Source organism: Sapajus apella, unplaced genomic scaffold (assembly GCF_009761245.1).
Source record: "Sapajus apella isolate SASKATOON/1434 unplaced genomic scaffold, GSC_monkey_1.0 scaffold16, whole genome shotgun sequence".
Taxonomy (NCBI): domain Eukaryota; kingdom Metazoa; phylum Chordata; class Mammalia; order Primates; family Cebidae; genus Sapajus; species Sapajus apella.
The window spans coordinates 32,204,882-32,229,121 of record NW_022436956.1 but is presented as its reverse complement, the minus strand read 5'-3'; the positions used below and the strand labels follow the sequence as shown (position 1 = coordinate 32,229,121).

Genomic DNA, 24,240 nt, shown 5'->3' with positions numbered 1-24,240 from the left:
CTGTTAGTTATTTACCTATGTATTTACTCTCCACTGTAAAACCTGTTGAGGGCATTAACCACACCTAACATGAACTGAATGCTTATTATGTGACTAGCATTTCACATTTTTCTCATTCGAAACCATAATTCTATTAAGTGTATACTATTTCTACTCCCATTTTGCAGATGATGAAACTGAGACAGAAAGGTGATTCAAATTGCCAGATAATTGCTGGTAGAGTTGAGAGTAACACTAGGACTCTTTTACTTCTGCCCATTCTTAACCAGCAAACTCCACACCTTCTCTTGAATGTCACTAGCACACAAGCTGACACATAATATGCTTAATAAATGTAGGTTGAATGTGGTAGTTTAGTAATAATTTTTTTTAAATTTAAAACATTAGAAAACAAGATTTTGAATTCTATTTTATCTTACTTGCTTTTATTACTTATTATTTATTTCTTTATGGTGACTATAAAATCATCAAATAAAAACATCTATTTCTAGTATTTCTGAGGCATTCAGGAAGAAGAGAATGTGGAAGACATATTCTACTTTGCAGCAATGATGCCCTGGGTCTGACTGTAGAGAAAGAGTAATTTGGAGTGGAGGGGCAATGTGATTGAAAAAGGGCAGGACATGTAGATTTGCAAGCCACTTTGCATAAAATCAGAAATCACTGACTGTCTTGAAGAATTATAGAGGTGGTGGCACCCCTCTGCCCCAGATATCCCTTGATGTAGCCACTGCTCTGCTACTGGTAGGAAAGGAAGAACATCTAAAAGAAGAAGTTAGCCATAGGTAGGGGAAATAATGTAAAAAATGGAAAAATTATGAAACCATTAGGGCCTGATATAAAGAGAAAAGGAAGAAATAAAAGTAAGGGGAAGTGACTCTAGTTGGCAAAGTTTAACCCATATGTCATTTGCTGACGTAGCATGTAACGACATCAACACGGTAGAGCCTCCTATTTGGATTTGACATTGTGGTCCCCTGTGTGCTGCTCCTCTGTAAGTAACTACTACACAGACACATGAATTCTCCCTTTTAGAGCCTAATCCAACCGGGCCCCAAGCCAACCTTCAATCCTCTGTGAAGAAGTCCTTCGGTTATTTTCTCATGGCATTTTATTTACTAAACTGGGTCCAAACTCTGGGAGTTCATGGAGAATTTCCAGAGGCTTTTCTTCCCTTGGCACATTATTCATGTCACAGATTGAAATAGCATGAGGAACAAGGAAGAACCTGAGAAATGTCTAAGAGAAATAAGACCTAACACACTTTCAGTGGATGTCAATGTAGTGAAATTCTTTTTCTATAACTTGAGGCTTGGGACCTTCCATACTTTTGAATGTGGCCATGTGCTTACCTACAAAACTTCATTTATGTCCTTTGTTCTTTCTTCTCAATTCCATCCTTCTAAAGCAGGGACATAATGGCTAAAGCTCCCTTGGCCACCTCGAGTCATGAGGCAACCATGAGAATGGAAGTATGTGTTAAGAATAGCAGAGCAAAATGTTAAAAGGAATGTGGGTCCCCAGTAATCACCAACCTGCCGTACTAGCTCTAAACCGTCAGACTTTTTACATATATGAGAAAAACAAACCCTCATGTGTTTAAGCCACAATTATTTTGGGGTCTCTGATACTAGTGGCTAAATTAAATTTCTAATCAATATAGGGCTTCACATGACAAAAAGATGTCACACACAGGAGGCCCTGCAAAGCATACTGTGGAGAATTCAGGGGTGTTTCTGAATACGGCCAGTACAATAGCTTTCTCTGAACTTTCGAGCTGTAGGTTGGGGTTGTCTTACTCCTTGGTGCATACACCAGTGTGTGTGTTGGAATATGTAAAGTAGAAGCTTCCCATTGCTGAAGGGATTATCTATGTTTTGCCAAAAACAGTAATTTCAAGTCCAGTGTTTGGGGCCTTTGGTATTTAAACAGGAAATTCCCTTTGACCAGATTTTTGTCTGAATCACCGCTCAGAGAAATAAGCAATTTTGTCTGAATCACTGCTCAGAGTTTAAGCAATTTCTTAAGCATCACAACTTGTTAAGAAATTATTTGTTAGTTACTATATAAGTTCCTACCGTTGCTGAAGAATAACTCTTTTTGAGCACCTTATTTGTGCAGACACTGCTAGGTGTCTGTATCTGCATGCTTTATATCACTTAACGCCCTTGGTAACTTGGGAAGGTTATAAGTGCCTACCATGGTTTCCTTTCTTAACCAGCAAAATGAGCTTGTTAACATTTTAGTTAATGCCCTAAACCAACTTTTTAATGAATCTGTTTAAATTTAGATTATGAAAAACTTCTTTTTAGTAGATACTCACAGAGGACCAGTTGGAAATGTACAGGAAGATTTTCTCTGGGGGGAATGAGCATCACTAAAATCAGAGACCCTTGACCTTCCCACCCTAAAACTTACAGAGAATTTTGAATCTCTACCCACATATGTTGTCTTAGCTGTTAAGCTTCAGTCCAGCCTGACTGAAGATATATACTTTACTGCAGGTGCTTGTGGGTGATAGATTAGAAAGACCAGGTGAAATATGAGCAAGAGAGACAATGGGAGAGTGGATAATTCCGCCTATGAGAATCACACTGTGAACACCTTTTAAAACGTGAACTGAATAATCATAACATAAATGCCCTCATACTCCAACACACATGCTGATGCATGCTTCTCTTGATTTTATTCTCTGAAAATTCACCAGGGGAATTGGATTTCTCAATACCTGTCTTCCTGTATGTCAGCTCTGTGACTACAGCCACCTTATCTTAAAGAGAGACTTTAGAGAATCATATTCTGTCCTGCAGATATTAGGGCCTCAATAAGTGAATTCCTAGCATCATGCTTTTGAAAGGTCTGAGATAAAAATACCTGGCCTCATGGTTTAAACACTGGTCTGGAAGTGACAGCTCATGACACCACATGACACTGAGCAATGCTTCCAGGGCTCTTAGTGACCCAGAAGAGTCAGCAGAGTCCATATTTATTTGCAGTTCTTTCTTTATAAAAGAAATTTGCTTTCTTATGAAATATATATGTGTGTCACTTGTATTACTTTCTCAGTTCCAAGTTGGGGAAGAAAATATGAGTCAGATGGAATAAGATGACATATAAATTCTTTTTAAATTTCTTTTATGCTATGAAAATGGTTATTTAAAATAGGTGATATGAAATAAAATGAAAGTTCTTGGAACAAAGTTAGGTGCTCTTCTGCTTCCTTCAAGACCCTATCATGAGCCTAAGCTGTCTAGCATTGTCACCTGCTTAGAATCTGCTTTTGCTTTTCTCTTCAGATATTTAGGTAAACAGGTAAAAGGAGAAAACTGGAACAGAGGGAAGGTATGCAGAAGCAGAGGTGATCTTTGAAGGAGCTTCACTTGTTCCTCAACATGAGTCAATTAAGATTAGAAACTCAGTAGCTGAGATGAGATGTGATGCTATGTGCATTGATTGGATGACAGATCACATCTGATTCAGATTTGCTCATATGAAGCCCCTGAGGACAGGGATAGAAATTATATGGTTTCCTTTGGATAAGAAGAATCTTCATATTCTCAGCTGGATAAAAGGACTAAGCAAAAGACCTTTTCCTTCCAGCAGAAATATCCTTCAAAGAGCCCCATGATCAGGACCATCTACATTTTGCCCCAAATCATGAAGTATTGTGGAATGCATTTGATGCTCACATAACGGCAAAGTCAGGCATTCTCAGTGGGTCGTTAGGGATTTGGTGATGCTGCATCTACTCTTTTAAGCCACTAGGGGTCCAGTTAATGAGTGCATTGAAAGATCAAGATGTGCCATATTCTAGATACCAAACAATGGGATTATTGAATGAAGGTTTCACTCATCATTTGGATGGTTCCATATCTTGAAGACAGTCAACCATCTGTAAGTGGCACCCCAGTGGCTGAAAAAAGTCAACGGGTTATTGCAAACTTGCCTTGCATTCTTTCATGGAAGGTTTTTTTTTTTTTTTTTTTTTAATCCGTTTCATTGAATACATATAGACAGTCAAAAGGAAAAAAGCCATACCTATAGTATTCATCTCCCACAAAGAAAAGGGTCTTCTGTGGCTCCCTGAGGTAGACAGCAGCATCTATTCGCAGCACGTGCCTTGGAAATCCAAAGTCATAAATAGTGCGAGGAGGACCTTGCATTTGGAATCCTCTCGTTATCCAGTAGTGGGGACCTGCAAACAGAAATTTAAGTTTATGAAAACTCTGCACTTCTTGGCGATACACTTCTCTCGTAAAGATTTCTATGAAGGATCATAAATGGGGTTAGTTTATGGGATATTTGCCATGGCTATAACCCAACAGGAGGTATAAACTTCTAACTATGCAGTTCAATAAAAGACTTCAAACTTCCCTGGAGGCAGAAGTCCCTAGTTATGCCTTAAGAAAGCATTAACATTTATAGAATTGTGTTTTACATTTAACATATTACATCTTTCAAGATATCCTTCATTTCTAATCTCATTTCACCTTCATAGATCTATGAGAGAGAATGGGCATGTGACATGAAAATGCTATGATTTTTACTTAAATTGGCACTTGCTTTCTACCCTTATCCCTCAGCATCAAGAAAATATAAGCTAAAACTGATAGTTATCACTTACTGGATAACTTCCATTGGCTTACCATTGTCACAACGCATCTTCAAGGTTTATATTGCTATAATCACTTTACAGAGGAAACAGTGGAGCTCAGAGCAGTTAGATAGCTTCCCAAAGTCACTCAAATAGTAAAGGGTTAGAGCCAGAGATTGGTATGTGTGTCCACCTCCTGAGCTCAAAGGCATCCTCCTGTCCTGGCTGCTTCTGACCACGGCATAGAAGTAAGGGTATTGTTTACCTGACACTGAGTTCCATGTTGGCTTTTATTTATTAAAGGGTCTCACTAGAGTATACACTGTCACTCTGAGCAGAGGCCCTGTGAGGCAGAGACCAGGTTTCTAGCTCCTTGGGCACTACCACCTAACACAGTGCCTTACTAGGCTAACAGGCTTGGTTCTGGTTAATGGTCACTGCCATCACTTTCACTGTTACACAGTGTAGGGTATAACAAATGTAGGGTGGAATTTCATACACAAACTGAGGACAAAGAGCAACTGAAATGTGTTCCATGATGGCTGGACAAATGCTGGCAGGGCTAGATATGTCAAATGGATGGGGCACTGCAGCCCTGCCATTTCTCTCATTGAGGGATCTGTAGGGTACCTTTGAAGAAGTAAGCAGTGCCCCTCTCAGCCACTTCATAAGCTGCATCCACATTGGACATGAGCTGGGGGAAGGAGCTGGTAATAGTGCTGGGCCGAATTCCTGCCCGCAAGTGAACCTGCCGTCTCCAGAAAATCCTATGGGACATTAAAAAAAAAAAATCAAGATCAACGATTGATTTAGATATAAAATAACACTTGGGCTGAAATGTACTCAGAGGCTACTTGCTAAATGCCCTTTGCCCTTTCCTTGCCTTTTTTTTTTTCTTTTTCATTTCTTTGAGATGGAGTCTTGCTGTGTGGCCCAGGCTGGAGTGCAGTGGCATGGTCTTCACTCACTGTAACCTCTGCCTTCCCAGTTCAAGTGATTCTCCTGCCTCAGCCTCTCGACTAGCTGGGGCTACAGCTGTGCGCCACCATGCCTGGCTAATTTTTTTTTTTTTTTTTTGAGACAGAGTTTCGCTCTTGTTACCCAGGCTGGAGTGCAATGGCACGATCTCGGCTCACCGCAACCTCCGCCTCCTGGGTTCAGGCAATTCTCCTGCCTCAGCCTCCTGAGTAGCTGGGATTACAGGCACGCACCACCATGCCCAGCTAATTTTTTGTATTTTTAGTAGAGACGGGGTTTCACCATGTTGACCAGGATGGTCTCGATCTCTTGACCTCATGATCCACCCGCCTCGGCCTCCCAAAGTGCTGGGATTACAGGCTTGAGCCACCACGCCCGGCCTTAATTTTTGTATTTTTAATAGAGACAAGGTTTTCCTTCACCACGGTGGCCAGGCTGGTCTTGAACTCCTGACCTCAAGTGACCCACCTATCTTGGCCTCCCAAAGTGCTGGGATTACAGGCATGAACCACTGTGTCTGGCCCACCCTTGCCTTATTTTTAAGAAAAACACAACTTTTTGGACCTTGGTAAACAATTTCTACTCCCTTTTGTTTGTCTTAGCATTTCTGTGATCCCCTCTCCTTTATTTAAGGATATACAAAATATGAAAGAATATAGCAAAGTTTAAGGTATTCGTATCCTCATTCCAAATATCACTTGATACAAATTTCTCTTTCCTATTCTGATCTTTTAAAAGTTAAAATCTTACAAAAGTAACTGTGATCCAGAAGGTGGACATTATGAATAGTATGTAAAGGAACCAAAAGTCTGTGGTTGAGCCATGCTGATTAGACCCTGTAAAAATAGTGAAAACATTAATAATCATAAATTATGGTGTCACCTACATAATTGTCTGCTGGAAGTGTTTGCATCTGTGAGTCTGATGGCTGGTTAACAGAAAATCTAGTACACACATATTAATTTAAGGTTTAGTGATTCATCTATCCAGTTACCCAATGTTATAGTCATAAAATTGTGGCAGTATACCCATGAGGGTACTGGATTAAAACTGACAATGTAAATGTACTCCATTTTATAGTTTGAAGATGAAAATCATTTTTATAAAACATGAATGATTAACTTGGCTTCTTAGGAGCCCAGAATTAATGCATAGGATTATTTGGGGACTGGGAAACTGTAATAAAGTTTTGACATTGAACTTTCCTAGTGGCAAATTTAGGAATTCTACAAATCTTACGTTGAGTTTTCCTATTCAGTTAATCTAATGAATATTTATGGAGCACCTATCATCAGGCACTGTGGTGGACATAAAGGATGAAATACTGAAGAAGATGTTGGCCCTGCCCTCAATATGTTTACAGTCTAGTAGTAGAGACTGATTAGTAATTATCAGAGTGATTGGCGCTATGAAGAGTTAAGTTTAGGATGCCCTGAGAACACAGAAGAAGGATATCCCATTGCATTTAGGGGGCTTAATAAAGGTATCCCCAATGATCTTCCCATTGAGGCAACTTAAGCTGATGATAAAATCCAAAAAAGGGAGATATTAAGAAAAGACAAATATTTCCTCATGTTTCATAAGAGGCAGCATGGTGTGCTTCTGAAAAGCACATTGTGTTTCAGAAGATGTGGGCTAGGGTTTAACTCCACTGCTGACCAGCCTCTACAAGCCTCAGTTTAATCATCTTAAATAGGAAAAATAATTTCCTGGTCAATATCCTGAGATCATTATAAGGATCAAATGAGATAATGAATATGAAAGTGTATTATAAACTGTAAGGTGCTGTATAGATAGATACTGTTTGTTTGAAATGGTATTATTTGCTTAGGCCTTAATTACCCACTAATTGGGCACCCACCATAGACAATATACAGACCCAAAACCTCACAGCCTTATCTAAAACATATGTATTAACTGATGAAAAACTGAGGTCCAGAAAGGCTTCTGAGCTCCAAGCTCACCGGGTGATGAGGGGCAGAGAGGACCCAGCTCAGGCTCCAGTTGCCTTGATGAAAGTCACATGCCCAATCTCACCTACTTGCTCATGCTCAGTCTTATGATCTCTGGTTTTTCTTTGTTTGTACTTTGTCCCGTTGTCCAATCAGACCTGGGCTTTTCTGAAAGCCAGAGGGACTGATTCCCTTTTCTCTTTTCTCTCCACCACCTCACAATGAACATAGCTTTGGGTATCCGAAATTCAGCAACTACTTCTTGGGTTAATTGGGAACCTGGGATGAAACCTGAATAGCAAGTGTATTCCAATTAATGCAGTTCAATATACGTAGCTCTGAAATGTTGTCTCTGTATAAGTCACTGTACTAAGACACAAAGTGTGCATTTTAGGATAATATAATGATGAGACCATGTGGGGAAAGTGGGAAGGTAGAGGAGCAGATATGCCCTCCTCAAACTGGGATCTGTCTGAATTATGTCTCTGATGAGGTGTAGTTGGGTTCCAGCTGCTTTCTCTTTGATCACTGTAAAGCTAGATGCATTTTCTTTCATTTCTCACTTAAAAATCAACAAGCAACTCTAGGCAAAGCTAAGTCCTACTTTTTATTTGAAGTTGTGGGACAGTGATGTCCTGAATTACTCAATGTGAGAGGTAGTAAAGTATAGTGGTAAGAACTCAGGCAAAGGAAAACCATACTTTTGAAACTTTTCACAAGTGGTAGACTCTTAGATTTCTTACTGAAAAAACTTAGATGTAGGACATTGTGAGGACTAAATTGAAGTAGTCATTCTAAATCAAATGTGATTTTGCATCTTGGGGGACATTTGGCAATATCTGGTGACAATTTTGGTTGTCACAGCTGGGGATGGGCAATGCTAATGAAGTCTAATGGGTAGAGCCAGGGATGCCACTAAACATCTGAATGCAAAGGACAGCTCAACATAACAAAGACTTACCTGGCTAGAAATAACAGTGGTGTCAATGTTAAGAAACCCTGCTTTAAACACCACTATGACATATTATAATGTATATAGTGTACACATAGGATAGGAATAAATGCTATCCATCACTTACATAAATTATTATGAATTTCATAAAGAATCTTTAGTCATGAAAAATGTCAGTAAACTAATGAAAAAATGATGCATTATGGGCAATAAAACAGTAACATATTCAAAGAATTTGCATCCTTAGAGCTATAGATTGCAGTAATAAGTGAAGTAAAACTCACAGAAACAATAATAGCAAGTAACTTCCTTATACATCTGTGAATGGATTTAAAATATAAACAAAAATAAATCTATAAGCCTGTTAGAAAAGAACAGCTGCAGGATGTGTAGGAATGAAAATAAACAGATTATATCAATAGTCCATAATATCTTTGATAAGGAAGGCAAAACAATGGAGTTTATTGATTTTTTAGATCTGCTGATTAGATATTTAGCTGCACTATTTATCTTCACATACCCACTATTTAATGCGGTGCTGGCACATAGTCGAGGTTCAATACATATTTGCTGACTAAATGAACGGGTGCCAGAGAGATAAGCAGAACTTAATTGATTCACAAGTTTCATATTCTTTGAACATTTCATTCACTTTTACCAAAGAAAAGTAACTAACTCATCAAATTTGAAATTCAGTGCCTGGTAACCATCTGGGCTCCTGCAGCTCTTTGCTAGTCCCTTAAACTCCTCCGCCAGCATCATGTTTTATTCATCTTTTTATCCTTGGGCTTAGCCCTGGTGCCTGGCGCATCCAGGGACTTGATGCATGTTGTCAAGCCTTAAGGGTCTTCTTTTGTTATACTCAACCATCTTCATTCCCCACCTACCTAAGCTGATCCCATCAGTCTTTCACTCTCAGGAGATGCCTTCACCCTTTACTTGCTGGACAATCAAGGCAATTCAGCACCAGCTGAATGAGTGGCCCATTTTTCATTCTCTTTAGTTTCACATTCTCCTAGATTCTGCTCTTCTCTGTCATCCTCTTTCCTACTTGTGAGAAGAGGTGTCTTTCTTCCTTTTTTTTTTTTTTTTTGAGACAGAGTCTTGCTCTGGTGCCTAGGCTGGAGTGCAGTGGCACAATCTTGGCTCACTGCAACCTCTAATCCCAGGGTTCAAACGATCCTCCTGCCTCAGCCTTCTGAGCAGCTGGGACTATAGGTACGTGCCACCACGCCTGCCCAGCTAATTTTTGTATTTTTTCAATAAAGACAGGTTTCACCATGTTGGCCAGGCTGGTCTCGAATGCCTGACTTCAAGTGATCTGCCTGCCTTGGCTTCCCAAAGTGTTGGGATTACAGGTAGGAACCACCATGCCGGCCTCTATCTTTCTGATGCTCTGTTTAGTTACTGCTCACTCCCCTGAGATCAGGCAATGTGCTGCAGTGAATGAAACAAGGAATGCCTGAAACTTTGTTTTATAACTTGCTGTGTGACCTTGTGTGAGTCATTCAATTTTTCTGAGATTCAATTTCCTACTGTCAAATAAGAGTGGGAATAAGATCTGCATGAATACTTCAAAAGACCAATTGAGATAATGTATATGAAAGTGTTTTATAATGTAGATACTTTGAAAAGACATGTTTTTATTCTATAAAATTTATTAATTGGTGATATGCAAAATATAAACTTAGAGTTTATCAATATAGCAAAGTTCCTTTCTTAGTTTATTTCACTGGAAACTTTGAAGTTCAAATTGTCATGTCATTGGCTGAGAAGCCATTCATTCTGTGGGATTCATTAACTAGGGCCGCTTAGTTCAGGATGCGTCAGAAGCCAAGAAAGCAATCATGCATCATCCACCTCACTGAACCCAAGAATAATATAACTTATAAAACTAAAAACCCGAGTGCAGCCAGTGGTATGGATTATTGATAGTCAAAGCTGTGCATAGTGTCCTTAAATTAAGAGTGTTTGTACCCATCTGAAGAGCCTGTGAAAATCTCTATTCATAAACCATAATCTGTAAACATGTAAAGGGGCCCCCTCTCTCAGAATCAGATGGTTCAGAAGAAATGACAATGAGTCAGGGATCTTAGTTCACCTCTGCTTCTTTATCTGAATTCTTAATAGATCACAAAGCATCACTCTAAGTAGACACAATGCTATTTGTTTGCTTTCAGTGAAGCAACCTTATAGCCAGAAAAGACAGAGCCACAGGGAGAATGTGAAGGAGGAAGACTTCCTCCTGTTCCGAGGTGGGCTTACCTCAAACCCAGGGCATCCTGGGAATTCCCAATTTCAAATCTACTCCCCAGAAATAGTGGTTACTGTTATTGTTACCCTTCCTATAGTACTCTGTATTTCTTTATCTTCACTGTTGTCAAACATGAACAATTCCCTCTTTGAAATCCTCTCTTGACCCTGCTGCCACTGCCGACTACTTAACTGCTTTTGTTATTAGAAAGCTTCTCAAATGAATGATCTATAGCAACTCTTGTTTCCCCCCATTTGCTCTTTATATTTAATTTAATTAATTAATTAATTTATTTATTTTGAGACAGGATCTCACTCTGTCACCCAGGCTGGAGTGCAGTGACATGATCTTGGCTCACTACAACCTCCGCTTCCAGAGTTCAAGTGATTCTCCCACCTCAGCCTCCCAAGTAGCTGGGATTACAGGCACCTGCCACCACGCTTGGCTAATTTTGTTTTTGCATTTTTGGTAGGGATGGGTTTTTACCATGTTGCCCAGGCTGGCCTCAAACTCCTGACCTCAAGTGATCCTCTCGCCTTGGCTTCTCAAAGTACTGGGATTACAGGTGTGAGCGACGGCGCCCAGCCCCATTTGCTCTTTAACCCCTTCCCATGATTAGGTGTTCTTCCTTACTGCTCTGCTGTGACTACATTCCAAATTATCCTGGCCACTCAGTCCCTTTTTTTCAGTCTTCAACCTGGTGACCTTGGCAATATTTTCCACTGTTGATCACTTAAAAAAAAAAAAATACACCTTTTTTCCCAGATTTATTTGGGATTCCGCCACAGGGATTTTGTCTCTGATGTCAAGCAGAACTAAGTTATAATTCTGGCCTAGGACAATATTAGTGCGGATTAAATGAGTGAATGTCTGTAAAATAAATGCTTAGCACAACACATAGCACATTGCAAATGACCACGAAGCATTGGCTATTAATATTGTTATGATTTTCAAAGTGCTGCATGTCTCTGGCTCTTATTGAATCCTTTTCTCCCATTTCCTAGGCTCAATCTTCAGACTTTTTTCTTTCTCCTCAGTCTCTCTTCAGAGCTGTTTTTCATCTCCACATCTTTAACCATCTCCTTCACGTGGGAGATTCAAAACCCACGAAGCCTCCAGCTATGACCTCTTCCCTGAGCACTAGCTTATTTCTATGAAACTCCATGAAAATTGTCATTGCTTTAAATCTGACACATCTAACCCTGTGTTTTACATCATGTGCCCAACAAATCCTCTTAATTTTTCTAAGTGAACAATACTGTATATTATACCCTCAGCCATGAGGCTCCTACCTGCTTTAACTCTTCCTTTTCCATTGTTCTTCTCTAATCCTGCTGGTGAGTCCTCAGAATGCCTTTTATGAATACATCCATTCTTCTCTCCAATTCCTACTTGCATAACCCTTAAAAACATTTTTCTTTTCCTTTAATTTCAGATGCATAACATCTTTTAAAATGTGACAATTAGTGACATTAAAAATATATACATAGAGAGTCCTATTTTGAAAAAAAAAAACAAATATGAAGAAACCTATTAGACATTCTTGGGAAACCTAGAGAGTCTATGAACATCCTTATCTTTGCGGCTGGTTACCCCACCTGCAAGCAGAGGGCATGGAAGCAAAGGAATAGCTCGGAAGTGCTCTTCCTACTAACTCAAATGTGTAACCGTCAGCGGGCATATGGTCATTCAGGTTAAATTTCAGTGCTTTTCTTGGTAGATCCATTTCATAGCCAGAAAGCTTTCTGTATTAGTGATAGGATAGACTCTGGATTGAAGTCAGAAGACTTGGGTCTCATTGGCGGGTCTGCTGGAGCTAAGAGACCTGGACCTATTTTTCTTATCTCTACAGTGAAGGATTTGGACATGATCAACCTTTATGCTTACTCCATTTGTAAAATCTATTATGCTTCTAAGATTTATAGATGATAGTGATATTCTTGATTTTATTCTTAAAATTATATTGGGTAAAACCCAAGATAATATGACAGACGCAAATATAATTTTGGTATGGATACAGTTCCAAATATAATTTTGTTATGGCTACAATTTCACTCTCTTATTTTCCCTAAGTGACAGAGCAAATCTGATATGCTTTAATAATTTTGTCATCTATTATAAAAAGTAAGTGTATGTTCATTAAGTATATCTATCTCTATATATGCCTTTCAACTTATAATAGCTAATGCTTATTTCTCTTCACACAGAACATTGGAATGTACATTTATATGCTATGGAGAATATCTGACAATCTCACAGTGACTTTAAAAGGTACTGCATTCCATCTTGCTTTGGAAACAAACCATGTGGTTATTATGCCCACAGCTTGAAATGTCCCATCAACAGATTATTGTTGGTGATGGGGAATTCCAGGCTGGTGAGTGGGAGAGAGCAGACTGGGAGCTCTTTCATAATCAGTGGCTCCCTGGTTGCCATTATAACTGTGGCTTGAAAGAATCCTTTGTTCTTTGTCCAGGCTTAGCAAGTATTCTGGGACTTTTAGCAGCAGCTGGTAGTGAATCAGAGCTATAGAGTCATGGGATTCCAGCTCTGGACAGCACCTTAGGAGGCAGTACAGCAGGGTAGTACAGGCTCTGAAGTTTGCTAGTTTGGGTTTCAATTCCAGCTCCACTCCTCACTAGCTATGTACTCTTGAACAAGTTGCTTATCCTTTTTATGACTTGTAAAAGGAATAATACTTCATGTCTCACAGGGGGATTATAAGGATGTGATAACATAGTGCTTTGCATAGTAAGTACTGAACACTTTTTAATATACAACTCCCTCACTTTATAGAAAAGGAAGAGAAGCTCCAGGTGCCACAGTGAGTTAGTGGCAAGTCCAGTGCTGGAAGGGAGCGCTCCTGACTCCCTATCCTGCTTATAGCTTGTTCTAGTTCTTTGGAATCACCTGCCCTACCCCGATAGCTCACTGAACCTGAAATGGAAGAAGATGAGAGGTGGTGACTAAGCAGATATGTGGTAGCAGGCCATCTCTCCTTCTGTAGTCCCTCTGCTGATTTTTCATTTCTAGACATCTCTTGCATCTATGCCTCACTTACTAGTCTGTTATCACCCTCAGTGTTTATAATCAAGACTGTGTCAAAAGATGTATCGACTTTAAATAGTCATTAGCAATTGCTAAATGCTCACAGTTTGATAAACAGAGGGTTTTTTTTTTTTTTTTGCTTTTTAAAGAAAACAATGATAATTGAATGAAATAGTATCATATCTTTGACTTTACTGCCTCCTTTGCCCCCACTGCAACCTCTGATATTTACCAAAAGAATAAGCTACATCCTGCATGATGGCTGGCACCTCACTGCTTTATCATTGAATGAGTGCTACATGCCATTTCAGTGTCTGAGGGTATGGACTCTGACAATGGCATCCCTTAGATGAAGCCAAGGTTACTTAGATCTGTGCTCCAAGCTCCTCCTGCCCCATCACTCCTGGGCCATTGCCTACCAATTCCATTTGGTGTACTTTCTGAAGTAATACTCAATAAAAAGAACATCAATTGTCAGTGTCTTAAAAATAAAAAAAACTGTCAGAAAATTAATAATACAAAAGAATTAATTGGGTTCTCTAAATATCTCAAGTTGTTTATAACTCTCCCTGCCGTTGTAAATATTTTTTGATTCTCACTCTTAAAAATAGTAACTGCCATTTATTGACACTGTGTGTCTGGCACATTACTTACTGGGGAATCACCTCATCAGTAAGTGGTAGGGCCGGAATTTAAGCCCACTGAGTCGGCTGTGAAAGCTTGGCTTCCCGGGCTCAGCTTTAATTTGCCTTTGAAGTGTGAATGCCTGTCCATTGTCAAAGATGTAGTTCAAGCTGTTCCTAATTTTAAAATATTAGAAACAATCCACATATTCAAAAGTATGGGATTGATTAAATAAGTAATGATATATCTATTCAATGGAATAACATATAAAGGATGAGAATTAAAATTCATTGACAGAAAAAATAAAATTTTATGAGTGAAAAATGTTTATAAATCAACACCACTAGTAAAATCCTACTTATGTGGAAACCATTGCACCCCCTCCCATATGTACAATATCTAGCTCTCCATCCAGAGAAAAAGTCTAGAGGGAAACACAACGACAATGTTAACAATGGGAATGCTCTGTGTCATGTGCCCTCCAAATTCCTATGTTAAAGCCTTAACCCCCAATAGGATGGTATTTGGAGACGGGGCCTTTGGGAGGTAATTAGGGTTAGTGATGGAAGGGAACAATTCTAACTCATGAGGTCATGAGGGTGGGGCTCCATGATGGGAGTAGCACATTTATAAGAAGAGATACTGGAAAGCTTGCTCCCTTTCTCTCTGTACATGAAGAGATCATGCAAGCTCACAGCAAGATGGTGGCTTCCTACAAGCCAGGGAAAGAGTCCTCAGAGTGAAACTTACCTTGCGGATACCTTGATCTTGAACTTCTTACCCTCCAAAACTGTGAGGAATAAATTTCTGTTGTCTAAGCCACCTGGTCTATGGTATTTTGTTATAGCAGCTCCAGCGGACTAATACACTCCAGGTGGTGAGATTCTGAATAAATTTTGCTTTTTAAAAAATATTTTGTTACTTTCTCTGTTCTGAATGAGCAAAAAGTATTCTTATAATAGTAGCTCAATAATATATCCCCCAAAGCATACAAGATAAGAAACATCACATTTCTCAAATGTTACCTCCTCGGGGAACTTTCTCTAGATCTTTTCAGGTACTTGCTTCATGTTTTGTTTCATGACCCTGCCTTTTAGAGCTCATGTCTCACCTCCTTGCAGGACTTTTGAAGTCTCCTTCTCATACATCTTAGAGGTATGTAAGGGTGAGGGGGCAGGTATCTATCCATCTTTGTATCCCTAAAGACTGCACTGCTTGACACCCACAATGGGTTCCATAAACACTTTTCCAATAGTGAAGAAGAAGAAAAAATAATGCCACACATGAATGCTCCTGAGATGCCTCTGCCTATTCTGATGTGATCGAATTCTGTCTCCAGCAAAGGGCGGAATGGGGTGAACATTGTTATGTTTCTCTGCCTCCATGGAAAGAAGTAGAGTAACTAGCATCATGGAGACAACAGGCATGCTCCCCAGGAAACCAGAGTTGAGGGAGAAGAGGGATCTGACTTCTCTGTGCTACCTGACAGATGGAAGGCCCAGAGGCATTGAAAAGGAGGAGTTTAGGAAGAATGCTGGCCTCAGAATTCTCCTCCCACCTATCTATCCATCTGATCATCTATCCTTCCTTTTATCCAATCTCCTATCTGTCCATCTGTTCAGCTAGCCAACCCTCATTCACCAAATATTTATTGAGCATTTGCTATGCACTCTCACTAGGGATAAAGTGTTAAACAAAACAGACATCAGATCAATTCAGGCTGGTGTCCTAGCTCAGCCATTTAACTGTCACCTTGGGAAACTTACTTGCTCTCTTTGAGCTGCTTTCTTTATCTGCACATTGGGGATTCTAATCGCTACAGTGAAAAGTATTAGAAGAAAAACCGTCCATATATGAAACACATAGCATTGTAGCAAGACCACGGTAGGTGTGCCACAAACAGTAGTTTTGGCAGTTCTATATCTCCTCCAAAGACCCCTGCCTCCCACCCTCCTGCTGCAAAGGACAGCATTTCTGTGTGATCTTCATACACGGCAGCAACAAGGATCTGTGGGACAATGTTTGTCTGGAAGTGGAGATGAGACCCAATGAGAATTGGTGGCAAGTCTCAGGCTTACCGGTCCTTGAAGAGCAGGAGCTCCTTCCCCAGCATTGTCACAGCATCAAAGGATGAGCTGGAGTCACAGAGGTCGGGGGTGGATGGCTTATGAGGCGGGGCATGGGGCACAGTGGGCTTTCCCAGGAATGGTTTCCGAGGTCCTAGGATTCAAAATGACTTGGTCAAAATGGTACTGGGAATTTGGAGTTCATATACTTTTGTTCTAGAGCCCCAGGGGAGGCTGTACACTTTCACGCTGGATATATGATCATGACCATGGCTGTTGAGGGCAGGTAGATCTGGGTTTGAATCCTGGCTTTCCTGGTTGCTGAGCTGTGTGATTCAAGGCAAATTATTTAACTATTTAAGCCTCAGCTTCCTCACATGTTAAAAGGGAGGGCTAATAATAGTACCCACCTCAGAAGGCTGTTGTGGGAATTAAATAATTCCTGTTAAACAGGTAGCAGGGTGCTTGACACGTAGTAAGTCTTCTAACAATGGTCACTATTATTTTATTACAGAACTTCTTTGATATCTACAACTGTTCCAAATTAGAAATGTAATTTAAAAATTGTCATGGAATATTTCTTTGTAATTAAGTTCTTTTTTCTCAATGAGATGATAACTTTCTTGTGTGTTTTCCTATGATTTTCATATATTCCTTGGCATCTGTCCCTGTGCTATGCCTTTTACTAGGCATCCAGGGAAAACTGAGTGAATTCTTATGGAATTGAAGTACACTGAATGTATTGCTATTTACAGCTATCTTCTGGTGGATCCTCTTGGAAAACATAGACCCAATTCTTGTGAGAGCTGTCAGTGAGTCTCCGCTCCTGCTCTGCATCTCTGAGGACCGTGCCCCAGCTCCAGAAGAATGAGCCTGAACAGCTTGGACTGTCACCTTTGGCAGGTCCCTGCTCTTTGGTGAAGCCTTGTCATAACCACAGGTGAGAGTCAGGGAAGGAATGAGGCACAGGGAAGGGAAAGGTTCAGGCCTCTGATAAGGTTCAGATGAGATTTAAGATCAGGGATGGAGTAGGGTTAGCAGCAAGGTGAAGATCAGAGGCAGGGTGAGGTTATGGGAGAAGATCGAAGCTGGAAATTGAAAAGGGTCAGGAGCAGCGAGCAGTCAGGTGGGTAATATGTATGCTCCTTTGTAACGTAAACCCATGTTTTAACATTTCATTCACCTGCCAAAATATGTGCTTTGGTTCCTGGCTGAGTGACAGTGGCCATCTGAAGGCAGTGACTTTCCAGGGCATAAGGACCTCTAAAGGCAAGCGTTCAAGCTCAGCCCTTCTCAGTGGCCCACAGGAATTGCTTCCCATTGGAATGCTGCCACCAAGGGTCTGGAGCTTAGTTTGTGACATGGAGACATTCACAACGTTTTTCCTGTCCCTCAAGGGTGGGGTAGATCTGGTGCTTTCCCCCTCCTGGAAATGGATAGAACTGGCTGAAGGCTTCTTCGGATGAAATTTGTCTTTTGTGCCTCAGGTGAAATCTGACTGATTGTGAATTGTGGGCACATCTGTGGGCTTTCTACCATCCAGATCCCCTAGGGCCAGATTCCTAGCACCCCACGAAGGTGCTGGGAGATCTGGGTCTTAGGCACTGAGAAGATGGGGAGAGGCTCTGATAAGCAGAAGCCTAATAACCAGTTCTCCAGGGCTTAAGGGAAAAGCAGTTTCCTAGATCTTTTTGCCTTTTATCCATTAAAAAACATTGTCAAGGTCTAAGGATGTTTCAGGATTCCTCCTGATGGATTAATTGGTTTGTTTTTCCCTTAAGGAAAACTGGATCCAGAGTTTCTAATAATCCCTTATTACCTTTTGGAAGAAATGTTAACACTTGAGGTAAGTTATCTTAGGATATTTTAGGATACTTACTGCCTTTGAACCTCAGCTTTCTCAGCTATCAAACGAGGAAAACACTTCACAGCCCACAGGTTTGTTGTGAGGCTGATGTGAGACGACAAACATGAACCTGTTTTGTAAATGGCAGGTTGGCTACATGACTGGGTGGTGGACTTATTTTAGTCATGATTGCTATTTTTAGAAAGATAAGGTCACACTTATCTGCAAATGGGTAAGCACCACATATGTGAACTATAAACTATATCCATCCTCTCCCAATGTGTACATTCTGACCTGCACTCAAAGAAAAAAAAAGACAGACAAATGACTATATTTCCTAAGGCTATCCAGTACTACTACGCTCTGAAGTGAAGATGTAAAATTAACCACACATCACACACATATTTACAACTGGCAAATGAGCTCTTCATAAGAAGGCATAGTTGGGGCTATGGTTTCTAGATTAATTTTTACCAATGCAGATAAAATGTACTTTCTTTAAATTGGAGACTGAATGCCTGCCAATTTGAGGGTTAGTGGTCAAAGAAGGTAATGATCTTACCATATAATGCCTGGATCCCTTTCACATCATCTTTGGGGAGGTGGAATCCATAGGGATTCTGGTACTTATAAGTTGGATACATCAGTGCTGATGGGTCTGTGGAATGGGCCAGGCCCAGGGCATGGCCAAATTCATGAGCAGCAACGGTAAACAAATTAAAACCTGGACAATATGAGAAAGAAAAAACAGTATTAACACAGGTTTTTGTTTTCTCCATCTTCTGTCTTTATAAGTTAATTTATGCCCACATCACAGTTAACTCATCTCCTTTTCCTAACTAGATTATTCATGGTTGGTAGGCTATTCTGGCACTTAGCTTTGGTGACTTTAATTCTTTCCCCCTGGTGTTGGAGGTGGGGGAGGATAAAAATGCACATAAATCCATTTAGTTTATCATCAGAGATGTTTGGTAGACTGATAAAGGAAGGCCTTGGAGCAAATAGTGGCAACGATATTTGGCAATAATTCATAGATTTAGACCACAAATGCCTTAATAGTTCCCTGCTATTATAGCCTACACCTTTTGATCCACATGTTTCACACTGAAGATTTCTAGATGACCTGTATGATATTCTGGAACCTTTATTCCCATTCCCATCACACTTCTCAGGACAGTACTGATTCTCTCGGGTCATTTCTGAATGTAGCCTATTTCTAAGAACAAGTAAGAAATCATAAATAATTGTTGAAGGAAAAGCAAGCAGCGTGTTGAGAAGGGGATGACTGGTTCTTCAGATGATATGCTATGAAACAGATCAGACAAGTCTACAACACAATTTGGGGTGGATTTTTTTCCCTTATGTGATCCCTTTTGGATTTTTGGCTTACTTGTTTTTCCTAGCCAGCCCCCCTAGTTAAAGGGTGGCTTGGGACGTTGAACCTCAAGGTTTCATGATGGAGCCCAGAAGAAGGTACAATATTTTCCAGGTTATGGTGAATTGTGCATATATACCATTCGTTCCCATAGTCCACTTCTCAGCATTGTCGAAATGTGTATCTCCTCCCAGGCCTTCTCCAGGAGCAAATGCATGGGCTAGAGTCCCCCGAGGCCCATCAAATGGATAGGAATCCCCGTGATCTAAACAAGTGGGGAGAAAGGCCAACAGGATTGAGTCCTTCTAGTAATTTTGAGGGACACATCATATTATAGAAAATGGACATTTTGAATAGCATTGACACTTAAATTTACATGTCAGTATTTATTTTTTATAATAGGAAGTTCATATGTCAATGAATAATGGCCCAGTGAAAAATAAAAAAGGCGAATTTATGCTGCAAAGATAGTAAGTGTTAAAAATTTTAAAAACATCTTTTTTGGGTTATTGTTTTTATCACGACATCTGTTAACTGACACATAGGGTACTGTGGACTTTGCATGTGCCATAGATTACAAAAGGAGAATGAACAGGGGGGCATTCGATAGCAACCTACTCCACTGATTGGAATGTGAACCTGCTGGGAGAATGACCTTTTGAATTTGATTCAGCTGAGACAGTGATAGTGAACTGAACAAGTGTGTGCTGTTTCTATAGCACAGTACAGTTTAAGGGAGTGTGAAAAATCTGTAATTTTGACATATTTGCATGTGGAAAACTTATGAAAGTCATAAAACTATAAAATCCTAACTTTTAAGGCCTTTTATGGTTTCATTTAATTATTTTAATTAACAATTCATTACAAATTTAATAGAAGAGGAGGAGGAAGAACAAAATGAGGGATATCATTTACAGCTTTAAAAAATCTTAGTAAGGATACCCAGTTTTGGTTTTTTTGTAAAAAAAAAAAACCAACAGAACAAAGTTCTGGTATGCCATTTCTCAGGTTTCAGTAAAATGCAGTCTATTTAGGTTGCGTGCACAGAGAACTTAATGCAACGGCAGCATAGTCCCTAGTTGGCATGTGTATTAGAGGACAGACTGCAAGCTTGAAAGATCAAGAGAGAGAGCCAGACATTCACTCCTTGGCCTTCAAAGCTTCCCCGAGTCACACTGCCCTCCCTGCCACTTCACCAGGGGTGGCCTTTGTCCTCTGGGGGGAACAGGACCTGCCCTGGGCCAGATCACACCCAGGGCCATTTCTAAAGGCTCTATTCTCAGGATTTGCTTGATCTTCTCTCTCCTAACTCCTAAGCGTGTTTTCACCCCAGTGATATCAGATTAAAATTAAGATCTGGACTTGAAATGACAAGGACAGTTAGAAATGTTATCTGTTGAGGGGAAGAATGGGTAGTAGTTCTCATTTACCCTATTAGGAAGCTGAGAAGGGAAAGAAATTTCATGAGCCATTTGGGCCTCCCTTTATCTATTTCCTAGACTTGCTTCTCTGAAAAGGGCTCAGAGCTCTCACCAATCCCTGTGCAGACTTACGCCTCTACTCTTTACCACGGTGAGCAATGGAATAGAGAAGAAGTGGGCAAGTTGGAGGCAGGCCTCTCACATATCTCCCAAAAGGTGGTCTGCAAGTTTGGGCAAGACAGGAACGACAGTTTCCTAACCATTGCTGCAGGGGGACAGCTGCATTGAGGTCACTGTGGAATGTATTTTCTTCAGTGAGGATTCACGGTGGGGTATTCTTGGCTGATACGGAAGGGAGTATATAGTGATGAACACCATCACGGGAATGGATGAGGTCAGGTGGCCAATGGGAAAGCAAAATCTACAAGAATTTGTTCCCTAGTGGGGTAAAGTCATAATGAAAGTTTGTTACAGTGAATCTGCTCTACAGCTGAGTCTGATGATGACAAGACATGCTAAGAATTCTTTTGGTTCTATTTTCTGGCTGGATGAAGATCATGACTGCCATGGTCTTGGCCTCTACCCATCACAGTGCTGTGTGAATAAGGAGTGTGATCACTCAAATTAAAGATATAGAAGGAAGAGTACTGGGTTAACTCTCCCTGGAATTAGTAGATGGAATCCAAGTACCACAGTACCTCCAGTTTCAAAAGATATCATAATATCCGCTTCTCCTGAGTTTATTCTAACAAAGTTCAGAGGAACGGCGCTACTCCAGGCCTGCAAGGCCATCCCCACTGCTTTGTCCACCTCAGCAGGACTCATAGATGGTGTGTATTTAGATATTCTGTGAAAATAGAAAGAATATGTTTTCTTTTCAGTAACTGCTCTGAAGAAGGCAAGAATTATATGTTGTGTTCAAAAAATGTTAAACATAAATCTATAATTCAGATTTTTTTCTCTGAAGTTATAATTCTTATTTTGCTTTATTATATGTTAAATTGCTGCATATTAAACAACAAGACAAATGAAAGGGAGAGATGAGAGACAGTTGGGATAATCAAGTACTGAAACCCGGTTGAGTTTCATGGTTATTATACTACCACTAACTTAAAAGAATAAAACTTTGGCCGGGCATGATGGCTCATACCTGTAATTTCAGCACTTTGGGAGGCCACGGCAGGAGGATCACTTGAGGTCAAGAGCTGGAGACCAACCTGGCCAACATGGTGAAACCTTGTTGCTAAAAATACAAAAATTGGCTGGGCGTGATGGTGCTTGCCTGTAGTCCCTACTCAGGAGGCTGAGTCAGGAGAATCATTTGAACCTGGGAAGTGGAGGTTGCAGTGAACCAAGATTGGGCCACTGAACTCCAGCCTGGGTGACAGAGTGAGACTTTGCTCAGATATCAATCAATCAATCAATAAAACTTGTGTAATATTACAGGTAGTAAGTAGTCCATTTTTCTTAAAGTCGTTTTCACTGAGAGAGAACCTGTTTTTCCCCAAAGGGACTGGAGGTTTTCAATTATAAAAAATAGAAATGCATTGGGAGAAATACCTAATGTAGATGATGGGTTGATGGGTGGAGCAAACCACCATGGCATGTGTATACCTATGTAACAAACCTGCACATTTGCACAGGTACCCCAGAACTTAAAGTATAATTTGAAAAAAAGAAGAAAAAATAGAAATGTGGAGTTTTGAAGTTTTGCTCATTCTTATTCAAAGCTCATCAGGATTTCCCCAGGGCTATTGGGGAAGGATGTTTTTTTCCTCAGAATAATGAATTTTTTTTTCTTTTTTTTGAGATGGTGTTTTGCTCTTGTTGCTGAAATGCAATGGCATGATCTCATCTCATCTCACTGCAGCCTCTGCCTCCCAGGTTGAGCCAATTCTCCTGCCTCAGCCTCCTGAGTAGCTGGGATTATAGGTGCCCACCACCATGCCCAGCTAATTTTTGTATTTTTGGTAGAGATGGGGTTTCACCATGTTGGCCGGGCTGGTCTTGAACTCCTGACCTCGCGTGATCCACCCTCATTGGCCTCCCGAAGCACTGGGATTACAGGGGTGAGCCACTGCCCCCCAGCAATTACTGGTGTGACAATGACATCTGAAGGCAGAAAAATGTAGTGCTTTTTGGGTTGTGGGTGGAGTCAGAGTTGGTGATTGTTAGAACTTTCTGCTCTGAAGCCCAGGGTCTGGAGATTTCTGGCAGTGCACAAAGGAAAGGCAGGGAGGGCAACTTCTACCTGAGACCTTGGGCTCGGCTGGAATATGATGCAAAGTGGGAAGCTATGTCTGTGTGAGCCAACCCCTGGAGCAGGGACCAGCCCGGCCTCCTTTTTCTCTCTCTGTAGCTTCCATTCTAGTGCCTTGCAGAGCAGATGCTCAGCAATTGCTTGATAAATAAATGAAAGAATTAAAGGATAAAAGCTAGCTGTTTTATGGCCCACTCAGAGGCGCTCAAAGTTTATGACCTGTGATAATTACCTAGGAAGCTTGTTAAAGATACAGGTATGGTCCAGAACTCTGCATTTTGAAAGGTATCCTAGGTTATTATGATGTAGATGGTGCAATGTCAATGAGAAACCAACAGCAGTAATCCTGGGGTCCCAAATGGAAGGACTGTGTCCACAGAAAGGATAGACAAGTAGCTTAATTCAGAACTTGAGAGGGAAGGAACCAGGGGCTCTTTAACCCCAGGAGTTGGGGCCAAAAGAAGGGAGTGAAACCAAAAAGACCCTTAATAGGGCTATTTAATGCTTTCAAAGTATGCCAAGCCCACTGCATAGTATGAGACTGCAATTTACTACAACTAGGTAGACTTAGTACTTTGACACACCCTCACATTATTGATAGTCGGCCATATCTTTGAGCTGACTGTGAGTGTTGGCCTGGAGAAGACAAGGAAGGAGAGAGGGATAGCACCAGAGAAGAGGAGAACATGGAAAAATCCCTGATTCAGGGTCTGGAGCTTGATAAAGCAATAGTAATGCTAGGTAATATTCTTTGAAGTCATACTTATGCTGTTGCTGCATGCATTTTAATGTGCCATTTATCTAATCCTCACTACAAGCCCTAAGATGAAGATCATCATCATCATCTACATGTTATGATTAGTCAGGTTT

At 40.5% G+C, this 24,240-nt stretch overlaps 1 protein-coding gene across 1 annotated transcript in view; it reads right to left on the bottom strand.

The window, feature by feature from the left end:
- Window positions 1-24,240, bottom strand: part of MMP20 (matrix metallopeptidase 20) — a 45,696-nt gene that overhangs the window by 10,592 nt on the left and 10,864 nt on the right. The window contains exons 3-8 of the mRNA XM_032285766.1: window positions 21,809-21,957; window positions 19,829-19,954; window positions 18,877-19,038; window positions 16,481-16,622; window positions 5,225-5,361; window positions 4,039-4,195 (exon numbers count right to left, since the gene is read on the bottom strand). Coding sequence (XP_032141657.1) covers window positions 4,039-4,195; window positions 5,225-5,361; window positions 16,481-16,622; window positions 18,877-19,038; window positions 19,829-19,954; window positions 21,809-21,957 — 873 coding nt within the window. The remainder of the gene's footprint in view (window positions 1-4,038; window positions 4,196-5,224; window positions 5,362-16,480; window positions 16,623-18,876; window positions 19,039-19,828; window positions 19,955-21,808; window positions 21,958-24,240) is intronic.